Here is a 19222-nt window from a genome sequence, read left to right on the forward strand (position 1 = left end):
GGCTTTGAGTTAGATACTTTATGAATATTATAAATATCTCATATAATCCTCACAATCATCGTGGAGGTAGATGATATTACAGTGGAAAATATGAATCTTTGCTGAGAGCAAAGACCAAGTTCACACAGAGAAAGAGGTGAAGACTAGAAGACTAGCCTTAAGAAACAATAATGAAGACAATAACAGTAACAATCAATAACAAAAATTGTTGACATTTCGAGGAAATATGCTATGTGACATCATAGCTTTATGTGATAGCTACTGTTTTTACTATCTCCACTTTCAACATGGCTTAAAACCATAACCCTACCTTAGATTACACAGCTAGTGGAAAAGTAGGATTTAAACCTAGGCTCAGGGCTAATGTTCCTAACATTTGCTAAAGAGCCTTCTTAAGACTCAAATGCATGAGGGTACACTCTTTTCAATATGCTAATTTTTTTTACCATTTTATGTATAATTTGATAAGTATATCTTCAAAGCAAATAAAATTAGCATTTCTAAAATTAAATGTAGTTTCTAGGCTAGGTGGCATACACCTGTGATCTCAGCTACTTGGGAGGCTGAGGCAAGAGGATCCCAAGTTCAAGGCCAGCCTAGGCAACAGAAAGAAACCCTGTCACAAAGTAAAAAAGGGCTGGTGATGTAGTTCAGTGGTAGAGTGTGCCTGAGTTCACTCCTCAGTGTTGCATAAAGAAAGATTAATAGTAGTCTATTTCACAAACTTATATCAAATTAAATTTTGTGTATAATACTTCATTTTCTACACTTTTTGGGCCAGTAGGTTCTTCTGATTAGTCGAATTCTTTAAGGTAGAGTTTGGTATGTTTTGAATGTAAAAATTTGGCTTGTAGTATCATCCTGATTAATTTTTGCATAAATCTACAATTAAGAGAAGTAGTTTGTGGTTTTAAGAAGGCAGTTTGATACTTCACCCTAATATTTTATCAAGAAAATTTTTCATGATGGCCCACAATTCAATCCCCTAGAGGGGAGAATTTGAACACACCTAAAAGGGTGGGGGGGGGGAAAACTCAACTGAAGACCCATGAACCTACCACCTACATTCTAAAATTTTGCTTTGCTTTGTCATATTATTTAACTATTCCTTCATTTCTTTTCTTTTTTATATTTTTAGCTACAGATGGACACAATACTTTTATTTCTCTTATTTTTATGTGGTGCTGAGGATCAAACCCAGTGCATCCCTTGTGCTAGGCAAGCGCTCTACCACTGAGCTATAGCTCCAGCCCATCCCTTCATTTCTATAAAAGCTATTTGCTTTTAAATGAAAAACAAATTCTGCTAGGGAGAAAACACAACTTTTAACTTGTAGTTTACTGTTCAGAACAATTAGGAAGGTTAATTCTGAAGAGCAGGCCAGCTGGCTAAAGACTGTCTTGCTATAACCTAAGAGTCTCTAATTCTAGTCTTATAGTATAGAACTATTAGATCAAATTTTCTATAGTTACGTGGCAACTCTTCAACTACTGTCTATTTTTCTTCTTTGAACTCAGGGGCACTCGACCACTGATCCACATCCCCAGCCCTATTTTGTATTTTATTTAGAGACAGGGTCTCACTGAGTTGTTCAGAGCCTCGCTTTTGCTGAGGCTGGCTTTGAACTCATTTCTTCCTGCCTTAGCCTCCTGAGCCACTGGAATTATAGGCATGCACCACTGCACCCAGCTTGGACGCCCTTTTCAAGTTACATATATTTAAAAAAAAAAAAAAAAAAACAAAACTTTTATATTACCACACAGTCATTACTATTGTAATTCAGAAATGGTGCACAGCAATTTGTTTCTCACTGAGCAGGTATTTTTTGTTGTTGTTGTTCTTTTATTGCTAGGCTTTTTTTTTTTTTTTTGGGTACTGGGGATTGAACCCAGGGTGCTTTACCAACTGAGTCACATCTCCAGTCCTTTCTACTTATTTATTTTTATTTTTTAAATTTTTTTAGTTGTTGATAGACCTTTATTTACTCATACAAGGTGCTGAGAATCGAATCCAGTGACTCACACATGCCAGGCAAGTGCGCTACTGCTGAGCCACAGCTCCAGCCCCTCTATCTTTTTATTTTGAGAAAGGGACTTACTAAGCTGCAAAGGGCCTTCACTTCCTAAGTAGTTGGGACTACAGGCATGTACCACCACAGGAGGCTCTATTTTTTTTGGCAATCAAGAATTTAACTCAGGGGTACTTTACCAACGAACTCTACCAACTGAGATATGTCCCCAACCCTTTTTATTTTTTGAGACAAGCTCTCGCTAAATTGTTGAGGCTGGCTTTGAAGAACTTGCAATCCTCCTGCCCCCACCTTACAATTCGCTGGGATTACAGTTGTGTGCCACTGCACTCAGCCACACCAGGCTCTTAACTGAGAAGTTTTTAATTTTTCACAATCATGAATATTGCTGGAAATCCATATTTTGAACATCTTACTTACACTAGAATGCCTGAAATGGAGTTAAAAAGGGAATAACGTTTTTAGAAATCATGATATATATACCTAAATTGCTTTTTGCAGGGGTAACAACATTACAATATCACTGCAATATACAAAACTTCCATTTCCTTAGTACTGTCATGAATATTAATTTGAAAGCCAGTTAAATTCTTTTAGTTCAGCATACTTATTTTATATGTTTTATGATCAATGGTCAGAAAACAAATGCCAACCAGCAGTCATGCTAGGTATCACAACTAAACTGTCAGAAAAAACATGAGCAGAGCAATCCATGTGTATTCTTCCCTACAAGGTGTTTCCCTCAAATAAAACCTTTTATTTTAGAATAGGTAGAAGAAAATTCCCACACCTCTCACCCAGTTTCCTCTACTGTTAACATCAATTATTATTATGCTATATTTGTTGGGACTGAGGAAACAAGTCTGGCACCTTACTATGTACATTTTACTAGTTTTACCTAATAGTCTTTTGTTTGTTCCCGGATCTCATTTAGGATAGATTACCTTTTTTTTTTTTTGGTGGTGCTGGGGATTGAACCCAGGGCCTTACGCAGGCGAGGCAAGTACTCTACCAACTGAGGTATGTCCCCAGTTCTAGTATATATTAATCACCATTTAACGTCTTCCTGGCTGTGACAATTTCTCAGACATCCTTATTTTTAATAATGTTGCTAGTTTTGAGTAGTACTTACTGGTCAGATTATAGAATGTTCCTTAAACTCAGTTTAATGTGTACCCATGGTTTGACTCAGAATAAAAACTTGAGGAAGATCACAGAAAATAAAGCATTACATAATGTATCAAAGGTATGCACTCTCAACTTAGTAATGAATCCAGTGATGTTAATCTTAATAACCTGTTTTGACTATCAACTTTCTTCATTGTAGCAGTTATTTCCCACATCTCTACACGCTTTATTCTTAAGTCACTAAGCTCATACTCAGGGCATGAGGAGTTTCTGGGATGTATATATCAATTTTCTGGAATTCTATATGGATTTGTTCTTTCTTTCTTTATTTGACCATGTATTTATATCAGTATGAACTCAAGGATATTTATTTTGTACTTTAGGTTATAACAGTGTTTTGTTATTTCCTCTTTTACTTAAGTTGTTCCTGTTTTAGCTATTAGAAGCTCTGTGCCCTTTTGGTAACCCCCTTGTCTATCTTTTATTGGGAAACAGTGTTTAAAATCTGACTTCTGGGTGCTTGATGTGCGTGCTTGCTGTTAACTGAGTTTCACTGATTTGAGGCCCTTTCAGTAGACAGCTAGGAAATAGGGTTTTAATAAGTAAAAAATTCAAATATGACCTACTTTGATTTTCATTTCTTTAAATTCAAGTGAATACATTCTATATTTGTAAGCAATTTCCTACTGTAAATTTTTTTTTCATGTATCTGTCTGTCTTCCAAGGTCTTTATTTTCTATTTACTTTATGCACAATAAAGGTGTTTATCATTTAACTCTCATAATTCCAGTCAGTATTTTCTGACTTTATTAATACCTTACTCTTAGCTTCCTGGAAAGTCACTTTTAAGACAGGATTTTCTGATCTTTTACTTCCTTCACTAAAGCTGATCATGCTTCATCAATCTGTCAAGCAAGGAAACAAAAATGGTAGTAGGGATGATATCCCTGAGAAAGAACAAGGTTTCTCATTCTTTCTTTTTTGGTACTAAGGATTGAATCCAAGAGGTGCCTAATCTCTGAGCCATACCCTTACCCTTTCTGAGACAGGGTCTCACTAAATTGCTGCAGGTGACCTCAAACTTGTGATCTTCCTGCCTCAGCCTACAGAGGATTATAGGCATGTGCCACCACATCTGGTCAAGGTGTCCTATTCTTAAAAGCAAAAACAACAACAACAAACAAACAAACAAACAAAAAACCCCACCAACATCACCACAAACCCAACCACTACAGATATTTTGTAGATATTTGTAAAATACTGCCATAGTCCCAATACCAATATAACGCTAGCCTTTAAGAACAACATTTCCAGGAGCTTTGTATTATATAATAGGCATATGGTAGGTACCATAAAAAGAAACAAAAATCCAAAATGAACAATAATGATAAATGGTTTGCTAAATTCTGAACATTTGACTTACAAGTCCTGACTCTAGGATAATTGTGAGCCAACAGAAACCGCTCGACCCAGTTTTCCATATTCTGTAAGACCCAACTATGTGCCAGTTTATTTCGGGGTGTCTGTACTGCCAACCAATCCAGACATTGAGAAGGATTGTATTCAATCACCTATAAATAAAATGACAAGAGCAGTAAATAAGGTTAATTGAATGTACAGTTACTTTTTTACTTACTTTTGATACATGCCATAAGACACTTAGAGCTAAAGTAGCTTTTGGTAAACTAGAGCCTAAAGAAAGTTTCACCAATGTTTTTAAAGCTCTTTACTTTTATAAATTTATTTAAAAGTACTTTTACTTCTATAAAGCTTATCTTTACTTTCCTTATTCCATGGAACCTATTATTACTATTGTGTGAGAAATGTTAAGTAAATCACATTGCTGTGGCAATTCCCCCTCCCCCCACCCCCAAATGGGAGAAAAGAATCTTAGAAATCTGACAAATTGTGTGGCTGCATATAATGTCATTTCATTGGAATATAGCTTTGCCCATTCATTTACTTATTGTCTATGGCTAATTTTCGGCTAAAACAGCAAAGCTAAGACATTCCAACAGGGACTGTATGGCCCACAAACACTAAAATAGTTGCTACCTGGCCCTATAGAGAAAAGGCTTCCTGACTCCTGGACTACAGCTTTCCCAATAGTCACTAAGGAGAAAATCTGTGACCACAGCTGTATGTTTGGAAAAAAAGAAGTGGTTGGATTTCCTCTACCATTTCTGTCAACTGCTGAAAACACTTGGTTTCAATTTCTGGGGTATCTAGTTCCTTTATGGAATCTTTAAGAGTATAAAAATGACATCTTTACATTGCCTGAAGCTTTCTGACTATACAAGAAATTTTTAAAACATCTCGGAGTCTAGCTAAGAACTCAGTTCTCCCCAAGCCTTCTGACCAAAACTCCTTTTCTTTTGTGAATATGTAACTTACAGCAACTATTTTGGGGCACTCAAATAAGAAGGAACTGGTACTTAAGATGGTAGAGACTGTATCATAAAAGTAAAATCCTCAGAAAAATAAATACTGAAAACACCTGCTGCAAGACTTACCTCCCATATCCTCTGCAGAATGTAAGATGCAAAGGGAGGCATTCCTGGAGGTCCACCAGCAAACTCCATTAGCATAGTCAACAATTTAAAGAAAGGATTTGCTGCCTATAAGATCCACAAACATTCATATTTAGATCACTTAACACTCTTCTATACTCTTCTAACATTTAAATCTGCTGTTAGATCAACAGAGCTCATGAATGTCAAATGAGTTTTGGAAAAATATAATTTTAAAAATTTATTTTTTAAATTGAAAAACATTGTCCATATTTACAGTGTACATCATGATGTTCTAAAATATGCATACACTGTGGAATGGCTAAATCCAGCTAATTAACATATACATTAATTCTCTCTTTTTTGGGGGGAGGGGTAGGGACACAAACTCTAAGCAATTTTCAAGTATATGGTGTGTTATTATTAACTGTAGTCCCTACATCCTACAATAGATCTCATTTAACTGTCATTTCTTAATCCTTCAATTACCATATCCCCAACTTCCAAATTAGGTTCTGTTAGTGAAATAAATATATCCTATTGAAATTTTTAGATTAAAAGTTTTCTTGTAGCAATCTATGATCTCTAAGGAATAATTTATATATTCTATTTGACATGCATTTTTAAAGTACTTATGCTTCCAATTTATAAAAACACTTTCATATGATACTTTATTCTATTTCCCACATATTTGTCTCTATAAATGGAACTATGGCCAGTCTTCTTTTTCTTTGGACACAACTATGCTTTCAAACCAAACAACTTCAAAGCTTAGCATCTAGGTTGAATTCCATGATCCATCAAATCTACTTATACATTTATAGTTAGTTGGGAAACTTATGTTTGAGATAATAAAACAAAGAGGTAATTTGGTTTGTTCAAATTATATACTTAAAAAATAGGTTATCATGTTAAGGGAGAAACCTGAACAATGTGAAAAGTTCATCTGAAAGCAGTAACAAATATTTACATACCTCAGGAGTCAACTTTGCTATTGATGTGAAAAGCATAGACACAATCTATAATAGAAAAAAGAGAATTTCAGAATATTCTTTTTTATATTACAACAAATGAAAGACTTCTTTTTCTCACTTACATGTTCTGCAAGTCGATTATTATACCGACACAGGCTGAAAATCAGATTACAAGTTTGTCTTATATTGATGCCATCACGAATATGTTGAAACAAGAAGGGAAATCCCTGTTAAAAGCAAAAGTTGCCCATTTAAGAACTGTTGCAATTTTTGTGATGATCAAACTGTCTAATATTAGAGAAGGCATTACCTTTCCTCCTGTTAATGCTGCCATGTCAGTCTGTGATAAGGTCAAATGCCTAAAAGAAAATATTAGTGGAAATAAATTTTTTCCCTGTGTATTACTTTAGAGTTATTTATAAATGACATGCATCAAAATTGGTGATTCTATAACTGTACTAACCCACCATCATAAAATGATTTTTGGATTTTCTGATCGTTAGACTGGCTTGCTATGCATCTCTTGAGGAATTTTCCAAGACTCCAGGATTGGTATATGAAAGCCCCAATCTACTTTATTTCCATTTAATTAACTCAATATTTTAAAATGTGAATTAAAATGCTAGAATGGGTCTGATATTACCTAGAGGGTTGTTTTTTTGACATCAGACCTTTTAAAAACAAATAGACTACATATTAGAGTTTTACCTTCCAGTTTAAAATTACTGCATATTTCTTTTTAAACCTATTACAGAAAAAATTCAGACATAAAAAATAGAATAATGCACAAGTATCTCACCATTCACTTTCAAATTTACCAAAATCTAGCCAGTCTTGTTTCATTTTGGCCATCAGTCATTCAATATGCATTATTCTGAGGCAAACTCCAGGTATTTTATCATTTAACCTATAAATCTCAGTACATATCCCTAATAGATAAATTTGAAAACCATAACTACAGTACCATTAATCAGGACTAAAAGAAGTCAATAATTCCTTACTATCTTATGATATCCAGTGTACAATTTCATTAGGTTTCTAAAAAATAATTTTATAGTTAATTTGTTTCAATTAAGATCTGAGTAAAGTCCTTTGTTGCAACTGGCTGAAATGTCTCTTCAATTTTTAATCTACTGTTTTCCCCTCCATCTTGTTTTTTTCTTGTAATTTATCTGTTCAAGAAAACAGGTTGTTTCGTTGAGTTTCCCACATTTATATTTTATTAATTACATTCTGTTGGTGGTGTTTTAACATGGTCCTCTGTCCCCAAATTTCCTGCAAACTGGCCGTTTTAATCAAGGATATTTTGTATGTGGTAGTGTGGATTTTCATCAGGAGGCACACAATGAAGGGTTACTCTTTTTTGTAACATTTTCCAACAATGAAGATCATTGTCTATATCCATTATTTCATTCTGAGTTACAAAAAAGTGATACTTTAGTTCCAATAGTCTTTGCTCATTTGTTAGCTTGAATATCTCTATGATGATGAACTTTCCCTTATCCGCCAAGAGTTTTACTTCTTGCAGGCATGATTAAAAAAAAATCTTTGATACCATTTCCTTTATCAGTTTTCAAAATAATGATTTGATTTCCTAGTAAACTCCAAAGGTCACCAACAATTCTTTCAAATTTTCTAGTTATCATTTTGAACTTACAGATTTAAACATGTCTGATGTGTTTCACAGTCCACACTAATTTTTCTTATTTTTGATGCTCAAGTTGTACAGTCTATGACCAGCAGAAACCTAAGCCAGCTGTTGAATCCTTTTAACATGATGTTCTTTTAACATGATAACCTCCAGGCTTTCCAAAAAAATATAAAAACTCCAAGATTCTCATTCATGTCTTGCCCAACACCAAGGCAAATAGTTGCAGAATAATAATTCCAACTGGATAACAATATAATTTCTAAAAGTTTAGGACAATTTTGCAATTCCTTTTGTCTTTCATGATATATCCCACTAGAAATTTACAGTTAATGTGTTCTAAAAGTACGCTAATTCCTCTCCAGTGACTATACCACCTCCTTAATATATAGTAAGGATCACTTATTTCATTATACTCTTGATTTTTAGGGATTGCTTCTTATTTATTTATTTATTTATAATTATACAAAACATTTACATAATTCCAAAGTTAAATCTACAAAACAATTTTGTTACGTCAATCTCCCATTTCTGTGCCCACCACATTGTTCCCCTCCCACTTCCATTGTTACTCAGTTTTCTAAAAACTGTTTCTGATTTTTATAGTTAGTTCTTGATATTTGTGGTAGTTATGTCTATGAACTGCTACAAACACTGAATTAACAAAAACCAAATCATTGTTTTTAAGGAAAATACAGAATTAGGTTCCTATGAGACTTGGGTCACAACAGTTTGATCAATTAATCAATATATTACTTTGTTTATGAGTATTTGTTTAAACACAGGTTCTTTAATATATACTGTTGATTCACTAACATTGAGCTTACAGCCAACAGCATTATGACTCATATCTGAATGAAACTTATCTGACACATGTATTTTCACCCTAAGGCACATTGCAACCTTCCTTGAGCTTAGGAACATAGACAGCACACTTCAGCACTACACTTGGGAATCATTTAAAAACAGTGAAATCACCAATGGAAAGCATAAACATCTGAAAAACGTGGCATACATCATGAAAAGTACATTGTTTACAACATTAAAACTGAAACAAGACGGCAGAGCTTTGCCTTGTTTGACTTCAACTGGGAAAGTATGTGGTCAAGCAACTCAAATTTTTCATTGCTCTGCATATGTACATCTGCAAACGACTGTGAAAGTTTCTCAAATGCTGAGTTGGGCATTACAATATAGCAAGCAGGTGAATTTGCAAATATGAAATACATAAATACCATTATATACACACATTCTCTCTTAGTCTCCCTTTTCTTAAGAAGATGCCATATACTTTTTTCCACCTTATTTGTTCGGGGGTATAAAATATGCTATTTTTGTTTTGTTTTTAAGAAAGGAGAGGTTGATAGAGGGGAGTAAGGGGATTTGTATCAAACTTTATCCATGAGAAATTCCATATATTTTTAACCATAAGGGACACTACTGAATGTATACTTTGATTGTTCAACTGCTAGTCCCCCTTTCATGGACATTTTGCTATTTTCAGTCTCTTGCTATAAGAAGTACTGTTTCAATAAATAGCTTTGTGTGTATGTTTGTGTGTGTGTGTATCTTTCTGTATTTTGGGATACATATCTAGATGCTAGGTTAAAGATGAATGCATATATAATTTTGCTAAACATTTACTGTTATTTCTAACATGACTCAGACAAAGTAAAAGTTTGGTAGAAAGGACTGAAATTCTTAAGCCACAAGAATTGATGAATACCGGTGTTATTTAAAAGGAATTATGTAATAAAAAACAAATTAATAGTGATAAAACAATTACATGAGAAGATTAAAACCAAATATACATTAAGCATTTTGAATGTTGAAACATTTCACCTTTCTGAGCGAGACTGTTCAACCAAAAGAGCAACTAAAGCTATCATCTTTTCAAGGGCAGCTGGCCTGTATTTTTCTTCTGCCAGGGAAAGGATATCTTCTTCTTCTTCTTCCTCTTCTCCTTCTTCCTCTGATAACACTTCAACTTGAGGCTAAGGAGAACAAAATAACATTTTAGTATGATGTTAGATTTTAACATCATCTTGACAACCACTGACTTATTTTATATAACCATTCAAGGCAGACAGTGTCAGGAACATGTATCGTGAAAAACCACCACTGAAAGGCTTAATCCTAACTGAAACAGTCTAAACCATATTCAGGACATTTAGAGTGAGCTTTGTAGACCTGTAATGAATATGGTTCTTAACACTGACTTAACTAAAGGGATAAATCCTTTAATAACTTTTTTTTTTTTTTTTACTTATAAGCAAGCCCCTTGGAAGCTAAGTCAAGATAAAAAAATTATGAGTATGATAAAACCATATGTTTTATTTAATAAAAATGCCAGTCACACAAAAGAAGAAATCCTCATTTAGAAAGTTTCCAGATAATCTAAATAGTACGTATTTCAAAGGGATATTCACTAGAGCTCTGAAATACAAGAGAATAAAATGATATTATGATCTAAAAAAGCAAGAGAAAAGTAGTTAAAGAGATAAAAACAGTATATATCACTTTGGACCCAGAAAAAGATTAAGATAGTGAAAACAGATGATGGCAATTCAATGTAGTTCTCACAGACAATATAAAATTCATATAATACTTTAATACTATCAATGGACCATCTACTTAAGTTTGTCAAAGTCTTCTAAAACTTTAATAGCAAAGAATTAAAAATTGGGGCTGGGGATATAGCTCAGTTGGTAGAGTGATTGCCTAGCATGCACAAGGCCCTGGGTTCAATCCCCAGCAGCAGCAGCAGCAGCAGCAGCAGCAGCAGCACCACCACCACCACCACCACTGAATGAATGAATGAATGAATGAATGAACGAAGCAAGCATTAAAATTTTTGAGCTTAGTTGGTAGAGTGCTTGCCTAGCATGCACAAGGCCCTAGGTTCAATCCCCAGCACCATCACCATCAATACATACATACATACATACAGCATTAAAATTTTTGATAATAAAAAATGTGCACCAAAACAAAACACTGCTTATAAGACTTCAAAGTAGGTGGTGGCTACTTGACTACATTTATTTACTTTGTTCCAGGACCTTACCAGTGAAACTTACTTTAATTATTTCTTCGCTTGCTGTATCTATTATGATTATATTAATATCAACCAAACTTAGACCTCTAACATTACCTAATAGAAGGGATTTTTAAAAGATTCTAACATCTCATGACTGACTGTCTGATGCAAACTACTGGAAATATGGCCTCCAAGTCCCTAATATAAGACAGAACTTTACTCACATTTTCAGGTCCTTTGGTTCCCATGTAAAAATGTACCATTGTAGATATGGCTTGCAATGAAAGCAAAAACTGGCTCTAAAAGAATTGATTCAAAAATTTAAATTAAAATCAAATTCTAAATACGGAAAATAAGTCCATAATCCAAAAAATAAACAAGATTAAGTCTCACCTCTTCTTCACCCATTTTGGCAAACTCATAAAGGAAGGCAAAATACTCTGTAAGGTGTTTACTATGAGGTTTTACACCATGTTCCATAATTAATAACAGAGTTCTCACAAATCGAGTAACACATGAACGACCGCCAATATCTTCTACTGAGGCATCCATATCATCTGACCTGAAATGCCAATTAGATATATCTTAGAGAATATATTAAGTTTGAGGACAGATACTGTCTGGGAGGAAAAAAAAAAAATGTTTTTAAAAACTTAAATTTATCTCACATATTTTTGTGATACTGGATATTAACTATAATAATGTAAGTAGTTATACTCCAATTACTGTGACTAAATGAATCTAAATAAAAAGACTAAGTCATAAAGTTATTTGTAGAGATTTTGCAAATACACTTTATTTTAAAAAAAATCGTCTTCTTTTCTTGATTTGTATTATTATAGATTATGTTTAAACAAAACCATCTAAATATCTCCCTGTGGATATTTCAAAATATTTCACAGGCAGATGATCAAAAAAGCTTAAAAATTAAATGTTAAAAAAATACTTCTTACCCATCTTCCATTCCTGGCTGTAGATAGAGATGAGCATGCACAGGTCTCAGTCTCTGAATCACATGGATACACAAACGCTGGAACATCTATAAAGGAAAAAATGTGAGAACTTAAAGAGTCAATTCATATCATGTAACAGATTCTAAAAAATTAACATAATGAATATTCTCTACTGCCCAACTGTAGTTTGCCTGCAGATGAGTTTTTGATCTTCTAAGGCTTCCTTGGAATCTCAATTAAAGACTAAAGATATGAGGCAAAGATAGTATTAAAAACAACATTTAAGCCAAGGTCACTGCCACACACCTGTAATTGCAATAACCTGTGATGCTGGGGCAGGAGGATCAAAGGTTCAAAGCCAGCCTTAGCAACTTAGCAAGGCCCTAAGGAACTTAGCAAAATCCAGTCTCAAAAAAGGACTGGAGAAGTGTCTCAGTGGTTAAGCGCTCCTGAGTTCAATCCCCAGTACCAGAAAAAAAATACAACAAAAAACCCCCCACAAAATTCAAAGGTTGCGGGGGGGGGGGGGGGGGGGGGGGCGCGGCTAGAGGGAGGGGCATAGCGGGGCGTATCTCAGTGGTAGAACCTGTAAGTGTACCTAGCATGCTCTGGGTTTAATACCCAAGACTAAATACAGCAACAAACAAAAAACCCAAAATCAAAAAAGAGTTTCATGACAAGGAGAAAAGATAATCAAAAGAAAAATTACACTAAATATTCTTAGTTGGTAAAGATAAGTAAAAATCAAATTTAGCCTCTATCTTTGTCAGAATAGTGGAGCAAGGCAGAACAGTTGCTTATCAGAGAGAGGGTCAATGGCTTGGAGAAGGAAATATGATTTAAGTTCTTCCAAGGGATACTTATATTAAGTGGATGCGTATTCTCTAAAAAAAGATATAAAATAGGCAAATAAGCATATGGAAAATTGTTCAATCTCATTAGATATAATAAAAATGCAAACCAAAACCACTAGGAGATACCACTTCATATCCACCTGGATAGCTGAAATAAATAAGAGTAGCAAGTTTTGGAGAAGATATGATGAAACTGGAACCCCCATACATCAGTGGGAGAAATGTAAAATGATGCAGTCACTAAGAACTGTCTGGTAGATTAAAATGTTAAATATAAGAGTGACCACATCACCTACCAATTCCACTTTTACATATTTACCAAAAAGAAATGAAAATAATATTCAAGTAAAAATTTACACATAAATGTTTCTATCAGAATTCAAATTAGCCAAAAAGTAGAAACATCTCAAATGTTTCTAAACTGCTGAATGGATAAATAAAATGTGGTATTATCCATTCAATGGAATATTACTTGGTAAAAAAAATAAAATAAAAATGAGAGAGAGAGAGAGAGAGACAGAGAGAGAGATGAAGAATGGATGCATGTTATAACATGAATAAATCCTAAAAAGATTGCTAAATAAAAGTAGCAAGTCACAACTGAATACATACTGTATGATTTCATTTATATGAAATGATCACAAAGGCAAATCCACAGATATAGAAAGAAGCTTAGTAACTGTCAGGAGAGGAGAAGAATAGGGTTAATAAAAAAGGAACTGACTGATAATGAAATATAGGGTGTCTTGGAGGGGGGTCAATAGTTACGGTTCCACAACTCTGTAAATATTAAAAACAAAACAAACAAACAACATCCCCCCCCCCCAAAAAAAAAAAAAAAAAAACCCCAGCCCAATAAATTTTACCCTATTTCAATTACAATTGGAAAGGGGCATAAAATATAGATTAAGTTTTTGGTTTTGTGTCACAAGTAACTACAAAGTTATATTTAAAATTTCATTACATAGTTTTCCCTTAAAATTTAGGGGACACAAATGGATTCATTTGATAATTCAGACTCTGTCAGAAATAAACAACATTCCATTCATTCAACTCTCATTACATTACTGTATCATGGTTAGAATATCTAAGGATCTGAAAAAGAATCAGTATAGGTCATAAAGAATCCAGGATATGATCTGAAAAAAAAAGAAAGGCAATTAGAGCGTATCTTGCTGTATCTAGGAAATATTTATGGTTTTAATCTCTTAATTAGTGATAGCTGATGTTGAGAAAACAAAAGCAAAATTATTTTTATGGGAGAAGGCAGATCTTTTCAAACTGTTATCCTAGGTGAAGACATATTCACATGCAAATTTAGAATTAAATTGAAAGCTTTTCCATTTTCAAATTTTTTTCTTACCTGTCTCACTATTTGATTAGGGCACTTTATCAGTATCTGCATTGGCCACCAGTCATCATCAGCCATGCGGTCTAGAAACCACTGTTAAGAAAACAGAACATACAATAAGTGTTGGCGAGGATGTGGGGGAAAAAGTACACTCATACACTGCTGGTGGGACTGCAAATTGGTCCAGCCAATATGGAAAGCGGTATGGAGATTTCTTGGAAAACTCGGAATGGAACCACCATTTGACCCAGCTGTCCCTCTCGTGGGTCTATACCCAAAGGACTTAAAAACAGCATACTACAGGGACACAGCCACATCAATGTTTATAGCAGCACAATTCACAATAGCTAAACTGTGGAACCAACCCAGATGCCCTTCAACAGATGGAATGGATTTAAAAAAAAAAAAGTGGCATATATACACAATGGAATATTACTCAGCAATAAAAGAGAACAAAATCATGGCATTTGCAGGTAAATGGATGGAGTTAGAAGATAATGCTAAGTGAAGTTAGCCAATCCCCCAAAACAAATGCTAATGTTTTCTTCGATATAAGGAGGCTGATTCATAGTGGGATAGGGAGCAAGAGCATGAGAGGAATAGACAAACTCTAGATAGGGAAGAGGAGTTGGAGGGGAAGGGAGGGGCATGGGGTAATTAATGATGGTGAAATGTGATGATCATTACTATCCAAAGTACATGTATGAAGACATGAATTGGTATGAATATACTATGTATATAACCAGAGATATGAAAAATTGTGCTCTATATATGTAATAAGAATTGTAATGCATTCTGCTGTCATGTATAAATAAAAAAAATTAAAAAAAAAAACAGAACATCATTTCAACAGTCAAGCAATACTTGTTAAATTAGATAAAAAAAAAGGGAGGGGGGAATCACTGAAGATTTTACTTCTAATTATGTTCTGATCATTTTAACTTCTTACTGAAACAACTTCTCTAATTGTTAGAAAGACTTACATCTAAAATAAGGTTCACTTCATTATACAACTCCAAGGATGCCATTTATATCTTAGTACATAACCTGCATGATGGCAACCTGAGGTAGTATAACATAAAACATAATACTTCCTTTTAGATCTCATTAATGTAACATTGTCCAATCTCTTGTTTCTATTAATAATAGGATCTCAGTATGAAACAAAAAAATTATGACTAATTTTGAGTCTCTGGATCTATCAAATAGCCACGAGGAGGGAGGGGAACAAAGGTAAAGGCTGAATAATATGAAGACAATATAGTCTTTTGACTATAAGCATGTGGAAAATCCTGCAGAAGATGGCATGGAGAGAAAATGGCATGGAAAGAAAAAAAAAAGATGTTAACTATTACAGATGAAAGAGGTTTTAAAGAGACAAATGCAAAATATACACATTGTTAAATAGTTCACTCAAACTGAGTGGAAAAAAAATTCTAGATAAAGAAAACTGAATACAAAGTGGGTATTAGAAGACATTGGGCTAGGGTTGTGGCTCAGTGGTAGAGTACTTGCCTAGCATGTGTGAGGTACTGGGTTCGATCCTCAGTACTACATAAAAAAATAAGTAAATAAAGTTTAAAAAAAAAAAAAGACATTAAGGAATCATTTCTAATTTTCCTGGGATTAAATAGAATTCTAGTGATGGTTATCATCTATTAGAAATATATACTAAGTGTTTATAGACAGAAAATAGTTATCTGGTTTAGCTTGAAAAGACTTCGCCTAAAAAAGGCATGGAGGCATAGAAAGAGATGTAACAGAATGAAAGAATATTATCTGTTGAAATTAGGTAATAGGTACAGGCAAGTTCATTATGACTTTCCATTTTTGTGCATGTTTCCAAATTTGCACTATAAAGTTTACTTATTTGTTTTTGTGGTACTGGAAATGGAACCCAGGAGTGCTCAACCCCTGAGCTATATGTCCCAAGCCCTTTTTAATTTTAATTTCATTAAGCTGCCTAAGCTGGCTTCATTCTTGTGATCCTCCTGCCTCAGTCTCCCAAGTTGCTGGGATTACAGGTATGCACCACTAAGCCTAGCTTAACTACAAAATTTTTAACAGTCATACATTGTGTTTGAAATTTCTAATGATCAGATCCTCTTATTGTCTTACTATAAGGTAAAACTAAATGACTTTTTAAAATGAACTTTAAAAATTAGTCTACATAAGTTTTAAACCAATTTCATCAATTGCACATTATGCTGCTATCTCCAACCTCTAGAAAATCCTAAAATCTGAATTCCTAGAGAGGTTTACAACTCTTTTTAGTTGCTTATCAGAAGTTATTATATTAAGATGGTAATATGGCTGTCATTAACCGAGTAGATTACCTTGAGGAGTGTTATCTTTCTTAAAACTGAGGAAACTAAAATTAGACATAAGATGTATACTAGGAATGGGTGTGGGGGGGATTAGGTGTTTTAAAGCATTTTCTAATAACATTATAAAGTAGTTTGGCTCAGTGATAGAGTGCTTGCCTGGCATGTGTGAGGCACTGGGTCTGATCCTCAGTACCACATAAAAATAAGTAAATAAAATAAAGGTATTATGTCCATCTACAAATTAAAAAAATAAAACAAAAAAATAAAAATAAATTGCTAAGAATAACCTGGGTGTGGTGGTGCAGACCTGTATCCTAGCAGCTGGGGAGGATGAGGCAGGAGGACTGCAAGTTCAAAACTAGCCTCAGCAATTAAGTGAAGCCTTAAGCCATTCAGTCTTTAATAAAATACAAAAAGAGTTGGGGATGTGGCTTAGTAGTTCAGCACCCATGGGTTTAATCCTCAGTATTAAAAAAAATTTGGGGGGGGGGGAAGTATTTTATTTTTTTAATTTTGCTAAGAGTAGATCTTAAATTTCTTCATGCAAACACACAAATGGTACCTAACGGTAATGGATATATGAATTAACCTGTGGTATGTATTTCATGACATATACATATATTAAAACATTACATTGAAAATCTTGAATATATACAATTTTTAACAAATATTTATTTTAGTTGTACACAATGCCTATTTATTTATTTTTAAAAGAGAGAGAAGAAAAGAGAGAGAATTTTTTAATATTTATTTTTCAGTTTCCGGTGGACACAACATCTTTATTTTATTTTATGTGGTGCTGAGGATCGAACCCAGCTCCCCATGCATGCCAGGCGAGCGCGTTACTGCTTGAGCCACATCCCCAGCCCTTTATTTATTTATATTTATGTGGTGCCGAGAATCGAACCCAGGGCCTTGCACGCACCAGGCGAGTGCTCTACCGCTGAGCCACAATCCAGCCCCCCAGCCCCGAATATATACAATTTTTATTTGTCAATTATACCTTAATAATACCAGGAAAAAACAAAAATACAACCAAAAAATATCTGGGGCTGGGAGTGTAACTCAATGGTAGAGTTCTTCTTATCATGTGTGAAGCCCCTGGTTTAATCCCCAGCACCATCAAAACAAGTTTTAAAAAAAAAATTCTAGAACATCTTTTAAGTCTTCTATATTTTTTCCTTCTGTAACAGAAGGGGAAAAAAAACCTCAAGAATTTTAAAATAACTGATTATTTAGTCTGTAATAAATTTGATACAAAAATTCTAACTTTTTTAGCTATAAAATATAGGAAAACTTGATTAGACTAGGTTCCCTATGATTTATAACAGATAAAATAATTTTGCTGTAATATTTTAGTTAAGAACAAAAGAAAAACAAAAAAGAAAATCATAAATTATGTATTATTTGAATTATTCACCTCACCTCACAAGCTGCTTGACTATTATTAAACTGTTTCGTCAGTAGTTCAATCCACTGAAGCATTGTGGGCTGAAAAAGAAAATAAATAAAAGAAGTCAGTCAGTCAAGGCACAGGGACTCCTGAGCCAAAGAGACAAAAACCGAAAGATAACTGATAACACAAATGACCAAAAAAAAAAAAAAAAAATCTACAAAACAGAACACATACCTTTTCTTTTGAATGAATAAATGTCTCTAGGACAAAAGACGTGCTTAACTGTAAGAAAAGATAAAAATAAGAAAAAAAAGGTTTTAATCATTTTAAATTGACATATTTGATGAACTTATCTGAAGTTTATATATTACCTTTGCTGTCATTAGAGATACAGCTTTAGGGTCTGGTAATGTACTTGGAATACAACTACACAACTGCCACATAAACCTAGAATTTAAAAAGAAAAACTTAAAATTCTTACAGAAGAACATTTTAAAAATTAAATTTAAAAAACACTGCACCAAATTTACCTAACTTACCCAAAATATGTGTGTTCAAAAATGTTTTTATCTTGAAGAAACTGCATGTTGTCATGCCAAATCCACTGAGGGGGAAAAAAATGTTAATATCAGGTACCAGAAGGTAGATTATTTCATTATATTTTACCAATACTTTTCTAAGACCAAATTTAAAACAACAAAAACTGAAAAACTATAAAAGAAAAAAGTATGTACACTTAAAATTCATGTTTTTCCTGGTTAAAAACAAAAAACAAACAAAAAAACCCAGAAAATTAGTTACTAAACCTACTCTGTCCTTCATCTAGCTACCTCAAGCAATTGTGGGCCTTTAACATACTTTATAAATGTTTTGAAAGTAAGAATTCTGAAATTCTTTCCATCTTGAAAATCAAATATATAAATTAAGAATACCTAAGTTGTGTTCCATTTTGGTAAGAATAGGTTATAAGAGAAGGCTTATATTTAAATGTTGGCAAAAAAAAAAAAAAAAAAAA

General features: G+C 33.6%; 1 protein-coding gene and 1 non-coding gene across 5 annotated transcripts in view; one reads left to right on the plus strand and one right to left on the minus strand.

The window, feature by feature from the left end:
• The window catches only part of Usp34 (ubiquitin specific peptidase 34), a 217367-nt gene that overhangs the window by 26323 nt on the left and 171822 nt on the right, over positions 1-19222 (minus strand). For all 4 annotated transcript variants that reach the window (XR_011704346.1, XM_071601613.1, XM_071601614.1 and 1 more), the window contains 14 exons: positions 18747-18811; positions 18579-18654; positions 18442-18489; positions 18237-18302; positions 14497-14577; positions 12280-12365; positions 11720-11888; positions 11551-11625; positions 10132-10283; positions 6952-7000; positions 6764-6868; positions 6642-6686; positions 5671-5775; positions 4581-4728 (listed from right to left, as the gene is read on the minus strand). Coding sequence is in view for 3 of the 4 variants with exons in the window: in XM_071601613.1 (XP_071457714.1) it covers positions 4581-4728; positions 5671-5775; positions 6642-6686; positions 6764-6868; positions 6952-7000; positions 10132-10283; positions 11551-11625; positions 11720-11888; positions 12280-12365; positions 14497-14577; positions 18237-18302; positions 18442-18489; positions 18579-18654; positions 18747-18811 (1270 nt within the window). In the remaining variant the exon portion in view is untranslated. The remainder of the gene's footprint in view (positions 1-4580; positions 4729-5670; positions 5776-6641; positions 6687-6763; positions 6869-6951; positions 7001-10131; positions 10284-11550; positions 11626-11719; positions 11889-12279; positions 12366-14496; positions 14578-18236; positions 18303-18441; positions 18490-18578; positions 18655-18746; positions 18812-19222) is intronic.
• Trnaa-agc (transfer RNA alanine (anticodon AGC)) lies at positions 10977-11052 on the plus strand. Its single transcript has one exon. It is a non-coding gene; the product is annotated as a tRNA-Ala (tRNA).

Source organism: Marmota flaviventris, chromosome 14, assembly GCF_047511675.1.
Source record: "Marmota flaviventris isolate mMarFla1 chromosome 14, mMarFla1.hap1, whole genome shotgun sequence".
In the NCBI taxonomy this organism is placed as follows: Eukaryota; Metazoa; Chordata; class Mammalia; order Rodentia; family Sciuridae; genus Marmota; species Marmota flaviventris.